At 37.5% G+C, this 19,425-nt stretch overlaps 1 protein-coding gene across 1 annotated transcript in view; it reads left to right on the plus strand.

Moving 5' to 3' along the window:
* The first annotated feature begins 12,739 nt into the window (after nt 1-12,739).
* Nucleotides 12,740-19,425, plus strand: part of WDR41 (WD repeat domain 41) — a 40,165-nt gene continuing 33,479 nt past the window's right edge. The window contains exons 1-2 of the mRNA XM_032847947.1: nt 12,740-13,047; nt 15,696-15,811. Of these exons, the coding sequence (XP_032703838.1) occupies nt 12,997-13,047; nt 15,696-15,811 (167 nt within the window). The 5' untranslated portion in view covers nt 12,740-12,996. The remainder of the gene's footprint in view (nt 13,048-15,695; nt 15,812-19,425) is intronic.

Raw genomic sequence — 19,425 nt, forward strand, 5'->3', positions numbered from 1 at the left:
TTTCTTGGAGTCCACAGTCTTTCATGGTTTGTGTCCCCCCTCATTCTTCCCCCCTTCATTTTTCCCTTCCTTCTCCTAATGTCCTCCATGTTATTCCTTATGTTCCACAAATAAGTGAAACCATATGATAATTGGCTTCTTCTGCTTGACTTATTTCACTCAGCATAATCTCCTCCAGTCCCAACCATGTTGATGCAAAAGCTGCGTGTTCATCTTTTCTGATGGCTGAGTAATATCCCGTTGTATATATATGTATATATGGACCTCATCTGTTGAAGGGCATCTCTGCTCTTTCCACAGCTTGGTTATTGTGGGCACGGCTGCTATAAACATTGGGAAGCATATGGCCCTTCTTTTCAGTACATTTGTATCTTTGGGGTAAATACCCAGTAGTGCACTTGCTGGGTCATAGGATAGCTCTGTTTTTAATTTTTTGAGGAATCTCCACACTGTTTTCCAAAGTGGCTGCACCAGCTTGCATTCCCACCAACAGTGTAAGAGTGTTTCTCTTTCTCCACATCCTCTCCCCAACATTTGTTTCTTGCCTTGTCAGTTTTTGCCATTCTCACTGGTGTAAGGTGGTATCTCAATGTGGCTTTGATTTGAATTTCCCTGATGTCTAATGATGATGAATACCAAATTAATAAAATTATGAAAAAATTTTAAGAAATGCTTTTTTCCATTATGCTAACATACAAAACTATTAGCATAACTCATGTAGGAAATCTTTGCCTCTTACAGTATAAGAAAGAAAAAAATTAAAGTTTTTGTAAAGCAAGATAAAGAAAATAAAGTATTAAGTAGTCATTGATAAAAGCCATCTGTGGGCATGTGCAAAGGATATACGATTTTGGCTATTCCCAGAGTAAAGGGAGGAAGGTTTTTTTAACCATTCATAGGGTCTTTTGTAATTGAAGGAGCTAGAAAAATAAATTGGGCTCACGAGCATTTAAAAGGCATACTTAAACTCTGGCAGAGACTATGTGGAAATGATTAAGAGTTTTTGGAAAGTGTTCTTTTAGTGTATGTTTAAATTTTTATAAAGGAAAAAACTAAGTTCCCTCTTTAAACGACTAGTTTAAGGAAAAACTGGACAGTTTCTTTATGTCATCTCTAATATCGTGTGCAAAATAATTTCTATTCCTTCACTCAATACCAAGAGGAAGAAGACAGATGGATGAATGAGGAATAGTAATTTAGTTCCCAAGGAAACCCTTTGCTAATTGGGAAAAAAAAAAAAAAAGCTGCTTCAGGTTCTGTGACTATGGTAGTGTATCTAGACAGCTGTGAATTTTTCTGCTGCTATTTTCTAATCTTGAAAGGAACGAGGTTGCATTACAGATTTTGAGTTTAAGAGCTAATTTAGTTATATGGTGAACGCTGACCGCTAGCAACATGAGAAAGGCAGTGCCAATGAAGAATTCACATTATTACTATTAGCACAGATCTGTAGAGTGCCAAGCAGTAATAAGACACTAGAGTTCATGAATTAGGCTCAGGAATCTTTCATTAAATGGAGGTTAACAGAAGAAACTATGTAAAAAAGTACGTATGGCCTGCACTTGACATGTATTCATCCCAAGAATATAGAGGTGGAACAATATATATTATTATTATATATATGTTATAATATGCAGATATATTGTTAAAACACCAATCACAAATTAAGTATGTTTTAGCCAGCATCTGTAGCCAGCATCTGGGAGCTTGCCACGTAGTAAGAATATCATATGTGAGTGTTCAATATGATAATGTATTTATATATTAATTACTAACTTCTGTTTTCAGAATTTTAAAAATCATTCTACTCACAGGAAACGTGAGGTCTCCAACTCAATTTTATGTCCTAAAGACCTTGCGTGGTTTTTGGTCTCTTCATGACTACTCCCAACACACATACTCATGTACATAGACATACAGGCATACATGTAATAACAGTCCATCGTTTTTCTTAATTTTCAGTGCATATTACAATCACATGGGGAATTTTAAAAATCTGATGCCCAAGTTGCTCCCTGTACTAGTTAAATATATTGTGGGTGAAATCCACTATCATTTTTTAAGTCTCTCCATGTGATTCTAGTGTGTAACAAAGTTAAGAATTATTGTAATTAAAAGGGATTATAAATAATTATTTTTCTAGATAAACAAGTAAGCCAGCAAAATTATAAATTCATTTTAGCTTTTCCCTATTTAATCTAACCAAACATATAATACTTTTGTTCTGTATTGACAGTTCCTGGCTATGTATCCCAATGGAATATTGTATTCATTGACTGATTAACTTTTTGAACCCTCAGGATGGTAAAAGTGGAATAGGCAGTAAAGTAATTAAAATATTACTTTACCTATTACTGATTTGCAGAGTGCCTCAAATGTGCTTATCTGTAGCATTAATAATAAGAGTGGCTTATGGGTAAGAATCCAAACTTAAGTAATTCTTCTTGGTAACCTAAATGGAGATTTAGTATCTCAGAAGTTTTATGTACCAGAATTCTAAACAGGCACAGTGATAGTAACAATAAAGCAATTAAGCTTATGTATTCTAGCAACTTTCTAGCTGCTGACAGTGAACTAACCTAAGCTGACCTTTTCTAATAGAACTGCAGATGGAGATGTGATAGAACTGTGGATGGATGTTTGAACAGATTCATATTGCTAAAGATTACTCCATGGGCTACATGGAGAACAAATAAAAATTCTTTGCTTGTGTTGTTCAGAGGTTTAATGTGATACACTATTGACTGACTGTGGTTGATTAATAAGTCATTAAATAAGAGTCTGAAGCTAATTTACACAATGGAAAATGTTATGGTGGATTTCTGTCATCACCAATCCACTCATTACAAATACTATAATTATGAATGAAAAGCTATTAGAGATAGAGACCAAGAACTCAATTTAAAATTCTTCATTCTGTTTAATTCCATGAAGTATACAACAATTTCTTTAGTAGGAATGCAAAATTCTTAGCTGAATAATTCCTTGTTTGAGTGAGAGCACAGGATATTGGTGCAGGGGAGTGTGTTGAAAAGAGGTCACCTGGAGAGAAAATGAACTGGTTGTATTTGTTAAAGGGGAAAGTAAAAAGCTTTAAATAAGAATTGTGGTCTAGAGGATCTTTCAGTGGGAAGTTATAAAAATTACAAATAACAGTTGGTTTAGTACAAATCCTAATTAGTAAGGGTATGGTTTTTATAATTCTAATTTAAAATCTTGAGTCAGAAAAACTTATGTTTGAGTACTACCTCCATCCTTACCAGACCATACAACTATGATTAAGCTACTTTACATCTTTGTGACTCAGTTTTATCAGCTGTAAAAGGTAGGTCTTTCTCTTGCCAACTTCATAAGGTAGTTATGAGGAAAAATTAGGACAGTAGAAAGGGAGTGAGTGAAACCTGATAATGTTAAGTAAATGTGTAGCAAACATTGTTAGCCTGTGTAATGGCTATTACCTTATTCATTCTTTTGGGCAAAACTCTGATTTTGTTTAGATTATTTACCTATTTCCCATGAGGTAGATCATGAACTAATTTAACGTGGTGATCCCAGTTCCATACTGGTGATTGTTTTTAAAAGCAGAAGGAAAACCAGTCCTGGTTAATGAGATGTGAGGGGAAGTTTCTCAAGAGGTTCTGTTAAAGAGTTACTCTCATACGTTGGTAGAATAGCAAGATTCAGTGACAGTTGTAGGTTGCCAATAGATATCTACATTAGCTTTAATTTTTAAAATAGCTCGATTGAGATATAAATCATGTCAAGTTCACCCATTTAAGGTGTACAATTCAGTGCTTTTTAATGTATCTATAAGTAAGTGCAAATATTACCGTAGTCAATTTTAGAATGTCTTTATCAACCTCAAGGAAAAAAACCTTGTATCCTTTAGTTACCATTGCTCTGACCCACTCTCCCCCAGCCCCTATACATCTCTCTAAATTTCCCTATTCTGGACTTTCGTATGAATGGATCATACAGTAGATGGTCTTTTGTGACTGGCCTCCTTCACTTAAAAATGTTTTCATCCATGTTGTAGCATGTATCAGCATTTGATTTCTATTAATAGCTGAATAATATTGTATTGTATGGATTTACACTTTACTTATCCAATTGGTGGACATTTGAGTTGTTGCCCTTTTTTAGCTGTTATGAGTAAGACAGATGTACATATTTCTGTGGGGACATGTGTTTTAATTTTTCTTGGTTATATACATAGATGTGGAATTGCTGGGACCCCTGAAAAAAAGGGAATTCCAGGTAGATGGCAAAAGATACTCCAGGGTGATAGCTTTGCATCAGGCCTAGAAAACAACCAGCTCAGATGAGAGCAGAAAGTTTGAAGTTTTAAGGAGGGAGGTCTCTAGGAATAAAATGGAACTGGTATCTTACAGGTTTGATCAACTAGAAATTTATATGGAGAGCAATGATGTAAATCATTGGTCACATAGTTCACTAGAAAGACCCAAGGATAGAGACAGAAAGAAGAGCCTTCCTGGGAACAGAATAAACCTTAAATAATGACCTCAAAAACTGCCCCTGTCTGTATTTTAGTGGATCAGACTGGGAAACAAGTTGTACCCCTGGGGTGTTATAAAAAACAATCAGCCAACAATTAGTGGAGAATGACTGCTGGTTGTAATATCAAAAGGGGCAGATCCCTTAAAAGAAATATCAGTGAGGGACGCATGGGTGGCTCATCTGGGAGCCTGCTTCTCCCTCTGCCTGCCCTCCACTTCTTTCTTGTGCTCTCTCTGTCTGTCAAATAAATAAAATCTTAAAGAATAAAATAAATTTTTAAAAAGTGAGAAAAAGTAAAATCAGGGAAAGAGGCAGTTAGAGAGCCCTGCTAAAACCAGTCATGCCATAGTGACTGTTTCATACCCAAGGCTGTACCCTCTGATGAGCTACAGAAGTTCTCACACTTTGTTTGTGGCAGGGAGAAGGGGAATAGAACACTAGTCTGTTAAATTAGCCACAAGTCTATTACTTTAGTGATTTAGCCAAGCTGCTAAATTAATTCAAAGCAAACAAGGACAAAACAAGCACCAGAGAAAAAGATGCATCCAATGTTTATATAGTACATTACCTAAGAGTCCATTTTTTCAATAAAAAATCATGGCACCTGCAAAGAAACAGGAAAGTGTGACCCATACACAGGAAGAAAAAGCATGTATGAGTAACTCCTTGTGAGAGATGCCAGATACAGGATTCAACAAAGAGTTCAAAGCAGCCTTTATAAATATGTTCAGAGAACTAAAGGAAGCCATCGTTAAAGAAGTAAAAGATTATGTGATGACAACATCTCGTCAAATAGAGCATACTAATAAAGAGATAAAAATTATAAAACAGAATGAAAAGGATACTTCGGATTTGAAAAGTAAAATAACCAAAATGAAAAATTCACTAGAAGGACTGAACAGTAGATTTGAACTGTCAGAAAAAAAACAATCTGCAAACTTGAGGATAGGTTGATAAAGATCATGTAAGCTAAAAACAGAGAAAAAGGAAGAAAAATAACAGAACCTCAGAAATGTGGGACACATTGAACATACTAACATATATGTAATATGAATACTCGAAGGATGAGAAGGAAAAAAGGGACAGAAAATGTATACATGCAAAATGATTATCACAGTAAGTTATCACGCCTATCACCTGATATAATTATCTTTTTGTGTGTGTGTGGTGAGAACATTTAAGATCTACTGTCTTAGCAACTGTCAAGTATATAACATAATACTGTTAACTGTAGTCATCATGCTATACCTAGTCCCCAGAACTTATTCATCTTATGGCTGTAAGTTTCTACTCTTTGTCCAACATCTCTCTTTCCCCCCCAAGCCTCTGGCAACCACTCTCCCACTCTGTTTTTATGAATTTGGCTTTTAAAAATTCCATATGTAAGTGAGATCATATGATATCTCTCTGTCTGACTCATTTCACTTAGAATAATACCCTTAGGGTTCTTCCATGTTGTCACAAATGGAGGGATTTCCTCATTATTGAATAATAGTCCATTCTGTATGTGTATCATGTTTCTTTGTTTAATCATAGTTGGATGAACACTTGGGTTGTTTCCATGTCTTGGCTATTGTGCATAATGCTGCAGCGAACTTAGGGGTGCAGGTATCTCTTCAGGACAATGATTTCATTTCCTTTGGGATTGTTGGATCACATGATAGCTTTCTTTTTAATTTTTTGAGGAACCTCCATACTGTTTCCATGGTAGTTGCACCAGTTTATATCCCCACAACAGTATACAGTGTTCCCTTTTTTCCACATCCTCACCAACACTTATTTCTTGGCTTTCCGATAATAGCCATTCTAACAGATATGAAGTGACATTTCATTGTGGTTTTGATTTGCATTTCCCTGCTAATTAGTAATGTGGAGAATCTTTTCATGTACCTGTTGTCCATTCGTATGTATTCTTTAGAGAATGATCTCATCCTTTAGAGAATGATCTATTCAGAATGATTTTTTTTGTTTGTTTTTGTTTTATAGTTGAGTTGCATGAGTTCCTTTTATATTTTGTGTCTTAATCCACTATCAGATAGATGATTTGCAAATATTCTATCTCATTCCATATATTGCCTTTTCATTTTGCTTATTGTTTCTTTCACTATGCCGAAACGTTTTAGCTTGATGTAGTCTCACTTATCTTTTGTTTGTATTGCTTGTGTTTTTGGTGTCATATCCCCAAAAATCATTGTCACAACTAATGTCAAAGAGCTTTTTCTGTGTTTTCTTCTAGGAGGTTTTTTTTTTTTTTTTAAGATTTTTTCTATTTATTTATTTGACAGGCAGAGATCACAAGTAGGCAGAGAAGCAGACTCCCTGCTGAGCAGAGAGCCCAATGCGGGGCTCGATCCCAGGACCCTGGTATCATGACCCGAGCTGAAGGCAGAGGCTTTAACGCACTGAGCCCCCCAGGTGCCCCTCTTCTAGGAGTTTTGTGATTTCAGGTCTTATGTTTAACACTTTAACTCATTTCAAGGTAATTTTTGTGAATGGTATTAGATAGAAGTCCAATTTCATTCTTTTGCATGTGGTTATTAATTTTTCCCAGCACCAGTTATTGAAAAGACTTTCTTTCCCATTAAGTATTTTTGACTCCTTTGTCTTTCCCATTAAGTATTTTTGACTTCTTCACACATGAGGGTTTTCCCCTGGGTTGTCAGTTTGGGTATATTGGTCTGGGTATCTGTTTTTATGTTAGTGCCAAGCTCTTTTGGTTACTCTAACTTTCTCATATAGTTTGAAATCAGGAAGTGTAATGCCTCCAGCTTTGTTTTTCTTTCTCGGTATCGCTTTGTCTATTTGGGGTCTTTTGTGGTTCCATATGAATTTTTGGATAGTTTATTCTATTTATGTGAAACCTGGGTGGCTCAGTGGGCTCAGCCTCTCCCTTTAGCTCAGGTCATGATCTCAGGGTCCTGGGATCAAGCCCCGCATCAGACTCTCTGCTCAGCAGGGAGCCTGCTCCCCGCACCCCCTCCCCCCCACCTACTTGTGATCTCTGTCAAATTGAAAAGTAAAATCTAAAAAAAAAAAAAAAAATTGAAAAGTAAAATCTTTAAAAAGAAATGTTCACAATTGCCATTTGAAATTTTATAGTAGCTCTTTAAAGTTTTTGTCAGATAATTTCAACATCTGTGTTATCTTGCTGTTGGCATCTGTTGATTGTGTTTTCCCATGTGAGTTGAGATTTGTGTATTTCTTCATGTTCCAAGCAATTTTGGATTGTATTTCTGGACCTTTGGTATATGACACTAAGAACTGTTTTATTTAACTCCCGTAGAGAATGTTGGGTTTTGTTGTTGTTGTTTATTTGTTTTTAGCTTGATTCAGGCACAAGATCCAATCTTCCTTCTGTGACTGTGATTCCACTGTTGATTTTGTTTTAAAGTTTTGCAGGGTTATTTGAATTTGTCCCATATGTGTGCCATCTAGTAATTAGTCTTGGAGCCAAGTGAAATTGTTACTTTAGTTCTCAGTGTCTTTAGTATGCTAATTTGGGGGCGCCTGGGTGGCTCAGTGGCTAAGCCTCTGCCTTCAGCTCAGGTCATGATCTCAGGGTCCTGGGATCGAGTCCCATGTCGGGCTCTCTGCTCAGTGGAGAGACTGCTTCCTCCTCTCTCTCTCTCTCTGCCTACTTATGATCTCTGTCAAATAAATAAATAAAATCTTCAAAAAAAAATCATTTAGTATGCTAATTTGGATAAGAGCAGTACATATTCAGGTGAAAGAAGTGAGCCCAGGAGTTCCTACAGAACTTTACGGAATTGTTTTCCCTTTCCACTATCTGTATACTACTTTCAGGTTTTTTGAGATTTCTCTTTTTGGATCTCTGGTCAGAAACCACCTGTTTCCACAATTGTTCCACGTCTAGTACCATTTGGTGGGAGAGTAGACGGGGAAAAAACTGATAAAAGGCTTTGGATCCGCCATCTTGCTGTCTTAACTTAATCAAATGAGAAAGTTTCTTTTCCTTTAGGATTTTGGCTCCTGTGGTCTCTTGATGGTAACTGTTGTTGCTGCTACTATCGCTGTGGGATATCTTGGAGTCTGTGACATGAGAGATTAGAGAAAATGTGTTGAATTCTCCCACCTCCATGAATTGCCCCCAAGATTTTCTCTGAACTTTTAGGGTTTTTCTTTTCTTTTTTTTTCTGACTCCTTTGGCCAGCTATAGGGGGATTCTTCTGCATCTTTTTCTGAATGATAATGTTCACTTTCATATTTGAGGCTGCATTGGATTCAGGCTGGAGAGATGTTGGAGGTAAAAGAACTGCAGAGTTGGTCGTGTGTGAATTACAGTTTTCTTCCCCATTCTGCTTTTTTCTCAGTAGCTGTACTACTTGATCTGCAAGTAGCTGCATTATCCATTCTGTCCAGGTTTTTACAGTGGTCAGTGAGAGAAAAACGGTATTGTGTGTTTACTCCATCTTACCTAGAACTGGACTCCTGTTATGTTTTGAGAATATACTGGATATAACACATATACTGGATATAAATCAGATAATGATTTACAAATATTTCCCCTGGTTTGTGGCTTATCATTTTATTCTCTTACAAGTGTCTTTTAAAGAGCAAAAATGCTAATTTGATGAAGTACAGTATATCTTTTTTTAATATTTGTACTTTTGAGATCAGATCTAAGATATCTTTGCCTAATTCAAGGTCAAAAAGATTTTTTTCTATGCTTTATTCTAGGAGTTTTACAGTTTGAGGTTTTACATTTATGTCTATGATCCATCTTGAATTTTGTATATGAAGTGAGATATAGATTTAAGTTCATTTATTTGGATATGGATGTCAAAATGTTTCAGCACCCTTTACTGTAGAAACTACTGTTTCTCCACTGACTGCCTTTATACTTTTGTAAAAAAAAAAATTTGTTTCCATATATAAATGGTTCTATTTCTGGACTCTATTCTGTCCCATTATTCTATTTGTCTTTTGTGGTAAAATACACATAATATTTATCATCTTAGCCATTTGTAAGTGTACAATTCATTGGTATTAATTACATTCACAATGTTGTATAGTCATCACCATTACCTATACCCAAAACTTTATCATCCTCAAAATAAACTCTTTATCTCTTAAATAGTAACTCTCAAATTATTTCTTCCCAGCCTCTATTCTACTTTCTTTTTATATGAATTTGTTCCAAGTACTTCATGTAAGTGGATTCATACAATATTTGTCCATCTGTGCCTGGATTATTTCATTTAGCATAATGTTTTCAAAGTAATCATGTAGAAACACAAAAATTCCATTCCTTTTTATGACTGAATACTGTTCCATTATGTGTGTGTACTTGGAGATTGTTGAGTTTCTTGGATTTGTAGATTGATGCCTTTCATTAAAATTGGGCCATTTTCGGCCCCCAAGATTTTCAGCCATTTTTTATTCAAATATTCTTTCTGTCCCTTTCTTTCTTTCCTTGCCTTCTAGGACTCCCACAATTTATATGTTGATTGATTTGGTGGTGTCCCTCAGGTACCCTAGATTCTGTTCATTGTCTTTATTTTTTTTTTTTGCCCTGTTCAATTATATTGTCTTCACTACTTTCTTCTGTCTGCTCAAATCTGCTTTTGAGCCCCTCCAGTGAATTTTTCATTTTAGTGATTGTAACTTTCAGCCTCAGAATTTCTTTTGGTTCCTTTTTATAATGTATTTCTCTTTATTGATATTCTTATTTCATTCATGCATTGTTTTCCTTTGTCCCTGTCTTCCTTTAGTTCTTTGAGCCTCTTTTTTTTTTTTAAAGATTTTATTTATTTATTTGAGAGAGAGAGAGACAGTAAGAGAGAGCATGAGAGGGGAGAAGGTCAGAGGGAGAAGCAGACTCCCCTTGGAGCTGGGAGCCCAATGTGGGACTCGATCCCGGGACTCTGGGATCATGATTTTAGCCAAAGGCAGTCGCTCAACCAACTGAGCCACCCAGGCACCCTCTCTGAGCCTCTTTAAAAAGACAGTTTTTAAAAAAGTCTTTGTCTAGTAATCTCAATGTTGGGGCTTCCTCAGGATCAGTGTCTGTCAATTAATTTTGTTCCTTTGAATGGGCCAGACATTTCTATTTCTTTGTACGCCTGTGATTTTTGCATTTTTGGAAACTGGACATTTAAATCTTTTAATGTGTTAACTCTGAAAATCAGATTTTCTTCCTTCCCTCAATTTTGCTCTTTTTTTGTTTTTGTTTTGTTTTTTATTGTTAAAGGGTGTCTCTGTGTTGGGAATTAGGCAGAGTTGAAAGCTCAAGGTCTCCTCAAGTCTTTTTGAGCCAATGTCTTTCCTTGAGCTTGTGTGATGATGGCTTTCTAAATTCCTCTATATATTTATTTGCTTTTGAGTGACTTAATCCTTAAATGTGTGACTCCCAAAACAAGGGAAAGGGCAGGGCAGAAACCCAAATATGTGTCATTCTTTCAAATGTTCTGGAAGCAGCTCTAGTCAATAGGGGTTAAAACAATGGTGGCCAGACTCCCTGAGCGCCAAGATTTCCATTGAAAGCTGCAAGCTTTTAAATAAAAGCTGCAAGATGGTTAATACAGTTCCTGCCAGTACAGTTGTTGTGTAGATAGAGAAAGGGATTCCTGGTGCTTCCTACTCCCCCAGCTTCTCTGGATCAATCTCATATAATCTTTTATAAAGTTCTTTCTCAGCTGTCCTGAAAGGAACCAAAGGAGGAAGTCTTCACTCCTGAGCCATTGCTTTAGAGACTAGAAGAATGTTCTTTAGATCAGACTAATGAGGCAGTAGGACAACCTCCTAGCCCCCCACGCCTGCCCACCCACAAAGAATGTGGTAAATCAGAAAGGTAAAATGTAGACTACCTGGGCGACCATGTTGCCTCACTTGAACATGGACCTTCCAGGACCAAAATCCTGGTATGTCTGGGTCTTGTTTCACTTAAGAAACCCCTTTTCTAGGGGCTGGGCCATCTCTATTTTGGTCTATCTTCAGTTGCAGACTATAATTTGGGGCTCACATACTAAAAGCAATTTTTTCCTGACTCTTGGGAATGTTCCTTTGTCAAGTGCACTTAAAATGAATACAAAGATGAATCACAGGAGATCCCAGTTCTCCAGGGCCTGGAGTTAGATTGAGCAGTTGCTCTTAACTAATACACCTTTAAGTAGAGTGTATGGCCCTCTATTAGTGGTGTTCAGTACATTCTGCTTTGATCCTAGAGAGCAGCAATTTTATTGATTTTTTGCATCTCAGTGCATCTGTACCCAGCACATATTTGTTAAATTAATACATTGGGTAGAAGAGTTGGCTAGATTCTCTGTAAGAGAATCTGCCAGGACCCTCATTTGAACCCAATAATCACATATGCAGATATATGTATGAACTTTTGTAGACTTAAGTATAGACTTAATGTATGAACTTCTGTAGATTTAAGTATTAGTCCCTACACCAGTGATTCTCAAACCTTGCTATTCATCAGAATCTCCCAAAAAACTTTCCCCAAACTCGAATTCCTATGTTTTAACCATAGAGATTGTTTTAGTAAGTCAGGAGTGGGAGCCAGGAATATGTATTTTTCAAAGAACTACCTGCATTATTCTGATAGGCAGCTGGAGTGGAGGACCACAAACCTTTGACTGCCTAAGACAATCTAGTAGTCACAGTAGAGGATATAAAGTGCTTTCTCTTCTTTAAGGAGATTCTGGGGTAAACATTATAGCACACAGTCAAGAGCAGCAGTTTTGGAGCGGGGAGATTGTATTCCATTCTCAGTGTAGTCACTTTCAAGCTCTTAGCCTAAGACTAATCTTTCAGAGCTTTGAGTTTTTTGTTTTTTGCTTTTATAGAATAGGGACTATAGAGTTACCATTAGCATTTATGTAAAGCCTTTCTTAGCAAAATACCTTTTTTACAGTACACAATAAATGTTGACCAGATTTATTCTGGTGTACACATGTTCTACCGGATTAGTTTGTATGCAGAATATACTGCAGTTTAACTTCTCCAGTCAGTTCTTTAGGAAACTGGTGCGGGTCGGTGGTGGTTTTCCCGTCTTCCAGCCAAGTGAAGGTCAAAAGCCAACAAAAAAGGAGGGGACTATTGGTGCTGGTTGCTTTCTGGGCTTCAAGTGCTGTGCTACACATGTCCACCAGGGGCCGCTGAAACTAACTAAGCTCAGAGCACAAATTAGGCGAGCCCCTGCGCGTGCTCACTGGGTGCTGCGCGCGTCTCTGAACACCCCCCAACCCCCCCGCGCCGCTCTAGATTTCAGCTGCTGTTTTCCTGGTGGCTACCTCAAACCAAACCTCTCTGGCTGAGTACGGCAGCGCTTTGGGGACAAAAATATTCCTTTTCTCTGGCTCGGCCTTGTACTTAATCGTTCCTTGGGCAAATCGGGCGGCAAGTATTTGTGTCTCCATTGCGCTGCAGTCCCGGAGGCAGGGGGAGGCTGAGCCCGGCGCTGAGTTCGGGCTGACTGGGGCCTGGGCCCTGCGAGTCTGTACCACTGCGCGGATGTTGCGATGGCTGATCGGGGGAGGCCGAGAACCTCAGGGACTGGCGGAGGTAAACCCCCAGGCGATTCTGCCTGCCCCGGTAGAGGCCGAGCTTCCCTGAGCGGTGGCTTCTGTCTCAGCCCTACTCCGGGTTCAGACGCCGGAGACCCATGCAGAGGCGGAGCCTGCGTGTTCGGAGGCCGTCGAGGGCGTGGTTGGCGCGGGAGGGAGGGCGAAGGGGGCTTAAGGGTGGGTGGGGCACGCTCTGCCTGTAGCTAGTCTGAACTAATTCTCCTAAGACCTGGGAAGTAAATATCGCCTTTTCAAAAAGGAGGAAACTGAAGCTGTTATGATTCAACAACAGGCTCAAGGACTAGTCTTCTCCGTACTTAAACTAGCTTCATTTCAGTTATGAAAGTATCTGACTTAACTACCAACAAGTGGTGACTGCACCTTTTTAGTTTATTAGAATTGGTGTCACTTCCCAACGTCAACTGATGCTTGCTCAGGGAATAGAAAATCTATTTGATTATTCAACAACAAAAATATAAAATTATTTTTAAAAATTAATTTGCTTCAAAGTCAAGAAAATGATTTTGTAATTAACTCCTATTTTTTGGTTCCATAGTCACGCTTTCTTCATGGACTGAATAATTGGATTGACTGTAATTTACATTTGAAATATTGAGAATAAAATAATTTTGGAATTTTAAAAGGACTGAGGTCTGGAATTTATTTCAGATGCCACCCGGGAATTAGAATTTGTACTTGGATTCCCTTTTATGTCTCGTAGGAAATAGTTATTTTGATAGTTAAAAATAAAAACTTGGGGTTGTGAGTCAGCAGTCTTATTTCTCACTTTTAACTTCCTTATAGCTTTGCAGTGGAGGCTTACTGTCTATAAAAAAATATTTCATATCAGGTTCATTTCAGATAGGCTGGAATCTTAAACATTCGGAATAGTCATAGATAATGATATATGTGACATGATGATTCTGTATTCACCCGATTACTTGATTAGTCACATAATTTCATTAATTCTGCCATGGACAGTAAACTTTCATTTGAGGGAAGTGGTACACAATTTTCAAATTTCTCACTTTTGCTTTTTTCATCAGAGCCACCAGTAGAGGTGAGATGGGATAAGTTAAAAGCACCCACTCATTTGGGGGTGATTTTTTTTTTAAATTTTATTTATTTTATTTATTTGACAGAGAGATCACAAGTAGACAGAGAGGCAGGCAGAGAGGTGGGGGGGAAGCAGGCTCCCTGCCCAGCAGAGAGCCCAATGCAGGGCTTGATCCCAGGACCCTGAGATTTTGACCTGAGCCTAAGGCAGAGGCTTTAACCCACTGAGCCACCCAGGCGCCCCTGGGGGTGATTTTTTGTGGAAAACGTTTATGCATGTTAGGTTATGCAATTTGTACTTTGTCAGAACCATTGATTTTCCTTCATTGTTTGATGTTGATGCATTGTTTCTCTGCTGGGATGATTTTGCCCTTAACGCATTTTTGGCTATGTCTGGAAACATTTTTGATTTTCAGGATGGGGAGATTAGATTTCTGTTAGCATCTGGTATGTAGAAACTAGACATAATGTTGAATATCCTACAGTTGCATAGGATAGTCCTCAACAGCAAAAAATTACCCGGTCCAAAATCTCAATAATGGCAAGTTGGAGAAATTGCAGTTCAGAGGTAAAGAACCACTTATCATGAAATGGTACTGGGTTTGACTACAGAAAGGGGGTTAATCAGACCTACCTTACAGAATAGTTGAGTGAATTATATGCCATATGTGTTTTGCACAGTGTCTGGCATATGGGCAGTGAGTGACCTAATACTCTGTAAATGTTAGTAATTATCTTTAGGAATATTATTATTTTTTTAAGATTTTATTTCTTTATTTGACAGAGATCACAAGTAGGCAGAGAGGCAGGCAGAGAGAAAGGGGGAAGCAGGCTCCCCACTGAGCAGAGACCCCCGATGTGGGGCTCGATCCCAGGACCCGAGCCAAAGGCAGAGGCCTAACTCACTGAGCCACCCAGGAGCCCCTCTTTATCAATATTATTGTCCAAACATGAATTTATTGAATTTATCCACTCTGAACGATTTCATTCTTTTGTTTATTCAGTCAGCAATCACGTATTGAGTGCCTATCATGTTTTCGGTACGGTTTTAGTCTTTATTTACCCTTTGAGCGGCAGGTTTATTTCTGTCCAAGTTTTGAGAAACACTCATTCTGAATACTAAGTTGGATTGGCCCATTGATTTTTTTTTTTTTTTTTTTTAGGTCACGAGGTTTATTGAGATGTAATTTCTTAAAATAAAATTCACCCTTTCTGTAAATTTATGGTGACTTGAAAATACTTAAATTTATAGCAAGGGTGAGAATTTTTCCCCCCCTTACATTGTTTTTAGTTAACAATCTGAAGAGTGATGATCTGAGTTTAAGGATACTTAGATCAGTTCTAACAAAGAGGAAAAATTTCATGATGTGGATTTGTAGTAAGAGAAATGTTGTATGTTAAATTGGTAGTTAATTGATATTAGGGGAAATAGTATATAGTATTAGAACATGGTATCTTACAGAGTTTTAAGTCTTGTATTCTTAGATGAGTAACATGCAGTTTTATTTCAGTATGTTCTTTTATAATAAATTGTTTAATCTCTTTCTTTCTCTGTTTTTTTTTCTTTTTTCTTTTTTTTTCCAATACAAGAAATCTCCTTTACAGACAATAGGTGAAGAACAAACCCAGAACCCCTACACTGAACTGCTTGTACTGAAAGCTCATCACGATATTGTACGATTTCTGGTGCAGTTAGATGAATGCAGGTAAGAAGCTCTAGTTGTCCAATTGCATACTGTTTGGAAGAATTTTTAAGAAATCATATACTTTTTTAAGATTTTATTTATTTATTGGACAGACAGACATCACAAGTAGGCAGAGAGGCAGACAGAGAGAGAGGAGGAAGCAGGCTCCCTGCTAAGCAGAGAGCCCGATGTGGGGCTCGATCCCAGGACCCTGGGATCATGACCTGAGCCGAAGGCAGAGGCTTTAACCCACTGAGCCACCCAGGCGCCCCGGGAATCGTATATTTAAAAACAACTTCATAATATCTTTTCTAAAAATTTCAACTCTGATCATTACTAACATTTACTAGAAATTGACATCTGCATCTTGATCAAATATGTGCCAAAGTCATTTTTTGCCCAGAAGTCAGGGTGTTATATCTAGTGACTTGATGGTGATCCTTGTTTGAGGTTTTTTGTTTTTCTGTTGTTAGTGCTTAGAAATATTTTTTGTTAGTTTTATGGAAGAGACTGAATTTAGAATTTGAGTGGGAGTTATGTTAAGGTGAACCTAAATTTGAAAAACAAATACAGGGAATGTTTAACTATGAATTACCTACCAGGAATGTGCTGTTTTTAGTGGAAGGTAAGGTAAGTAATCTGAATCTTCTATTATTGAGGAAATTCTTTTACAATGTGCATTATTTACTTTCTTGTCAACATGTTCAATGTTGTGTTTAATTGCATATAGAGATGAGATATGTAGGTTTTAGGACTGTAGATTTAGCTTATTACTGATCTTTATATCTGTTTATTAAGCCCTTATTCAACTAAATGCTTAGTAGCATGTAGCATAAAAACAATTAGAGTTAATTTTGTAAGTGTTTAGTATTTATCTTCCTAGAATCTAAACTTCATGGGGGAGGCATGTTTTTCTTATTCACTGTGGTATCCTTAGTACTTGGCACAGTGCCTTACATGTAGCAGGTAATTGATAGTTGTTGAGTCAGTGACTTCTTGGATTAAGTGTGCGTTTTGCATCCCATCCTAACTCCCTAACCCCCTGTCTGTTTTCCCTATCATTTTTCCCACTCTCATCTCTAATTTTCTTTTTTACCTTTGATACTTGATACTATCTTTTTTTTTTTCCAATTTTGACAACATGAGTGACTGCTGTTGTGATTATTCCTAATTCTGACCATCACTTCTAATGTCTATTAAGCTTGTCTTCTTGCTGCCTTTTTTTATGTCTTTGGTATTGCTTTTCGCATGTGCAGTGCAAGTCTGGCACTACTGGAGTTAGGTCAAATTTTACAGGTTAGGGGCATAGTCCTGCACAGAACTCCCCTCAGCTCCATCACCAGCTACAGTGTCCAGGGGTGCCAGGCCACCCCCCACTTCTGACCAGCTGGTTTCAAATCCCCACTGCCCTCAGATTGGATATTTACTAGAAGCACTGACAGAACTCAGGAAAACACTATTCTTAGGATTACAATTTTGTTATAAAGGATACAGGCAGGACTAGCCAAGTGCAGAGATGCACAGGACTAGGTCTAGGAAGGCCTCAAATGCAAAGCTTCTGTGTCCTTAGAACATGTCACCCTTTAAGGACATCAGTGTATATTACTATCAGGGAAGCTCACTCAAGCTCTGGGTATCCAGAGTTTTTACTGGGGTTTATTAATAGGAATGACTAAGTCATTTGCTATCTGATTGAACTCCATTTCCAGTCCTTCTCTCCCTGCCCTGTCCCCACACTCTAACGCCAGATTGAATGGTCAGGCTAATATCTGTGGCTCAAAGCACAGCCCTCTAATTACATGGTTCATATTTCCACATGGCCAGACCATATCCTTAAATTATCTAGAGGGCCCAACGTGAATCATCTTATTTGCATAAACTGAGATGAGGTGTGAGGAGCCTAGCTCCATTCTAGAAACCAGGGACACAATCCAGCCAAATTATGTTATAACGATACGTTCCTCATCTTTTTGCTTGAGGTTTGCTTCTTATATATATTACTAGCCTACAGCACTGTTTTGTTGTCATATGATCCAGCCAAATCATAGCAGTAAACAATAGTATAATCTTCAACCTTTTTAGTAGTATTCATTGTTGATATGTTCTGAGAGACATTATTTAGTCAGCCAGCCAGCCAGTCAGAGCTTTGAAACTAAACATTTCTGGAAATAGAGGCTATTTGGACAGCTAAAGTTTGTTATTTTACCATATTAAGTTGCTAGGTAGGTTTAAAAAAAAAATTTCTTGGCTCATAATCATTAACATTTGGGTCTTAAGGAATTCTCAGATCATGTTGTCTGAGAAAGCTAAATAAAAAATATACAATGTACTTTCAGGATGTGTTCTTTAACTTTTTATATAGAATAACCGTTAAGATTCCATTTTCATTGTTATCTGTCCTGTGAAATCTCCTCTTGGCTCTATTACACAAAAGAAGAAACTGCAGAAAAGGCCATCTTGTAGATTAATGATCATTGTGCAAATGCTGATATTTAATTGCATTTTCCCCCACAGTGAGGCTCCTGTATAAATCTGTTGTTTAATAAAGTAGTAAATGTTCTTTAAACAGTAAAAAAATTGCAGACAAGTGTATCAATTCTTTATTGCTCTCTCAAATACCACCCCAAATGTAGTGGTTTAAAACAACCTGCTGTTTACTAAGCTCACTAACTGAAGGTAGCTATTGGGTGAGGCTCAGCTGGGTGGGCTTCAACCCCCGCCCCCCGATCTGTGCTGGGATCAGCTGATCTTGTTTTAGGTTTACTTAATGCATCTCTGGTCAACAGGTAAATTGGCTGGGGTTGGATGGTTCATATTGGACTCAGCTGGGATGACTGGGCTTTCTCTGTATGGTTGCTCAAGTGCCTGTGCACATAGTGATCATGGAGTTCTGATACAAGCGAAAGGACAAACCCTGATCTAAAACTCTTCTCAGGACTCTGTATCATGTTTGCTGCTGTTTCGTTAGCCAGAATGGGTCAGTAGCTGGCACAGACTCCGTAAGTGGCTAAATAAACTCTACCTCTTGAGGGGAGAAGCGACTAAGTCCTATTGCTAATGCTACTAGACACAGGAAGGGAGAATAATTTGTGGCCATATTTGTTACTGATCACAGGGAATCTGAATGTCTAGAAAGAGATGAAAAACCTGCATTTTGGCTTTTACAATAAAGTGAAGATATTACCACATGAGTCACATTTAATTCTTTGTGCTCATGCTGTTATTGTGTGAAAATTTATATCTAGTTAGACACAGGTTTTCCTGTCAAAGACCTGTAGAAGTTTCAATGTGTGTTTTGCTTTAAAAAATTTAATTCTGCACTGAAAAAAGAACAGCCACCACCATGAAGGAGTCACTACTGGTAAGGAATATATAAGAAATCTACAAACTATATGAATATTTATTTAAATAGATATTTATATTTTTCATTTCATATTATATTTTCATTCTTAATTTAGTATTTTAGATAATTTAGAATTATCTTTACCATTGCTAGTGTACATTATTTGTGTAAAGTCAAATTACAGAAATATATATTATTCTTTTTATGTTTTTATTTAATTTTTGTGGACCTTACATTCTGGTGTTTTGGTCAGCCGTTGTAATCCAGGTTTCACGCTTCAGGTCTTTAGATA

The sequence above is a fragment of the Lontra canadensis genome, unplaced genomic scaffold, assembly GCF_010015895.1.
Source record: "Lontra canadensis isolate GAN:19392208 unplaced genomic scaffold, GSC_riverotter_1.0 scaffold4, whole genome shotgun sequence".
NCBI classification, from domain to species: Eukaryota; Metazoa; Chordata; class Mammalia; order Carnivora; family Mustelidae; genus Lontra; species Lontra canadensis.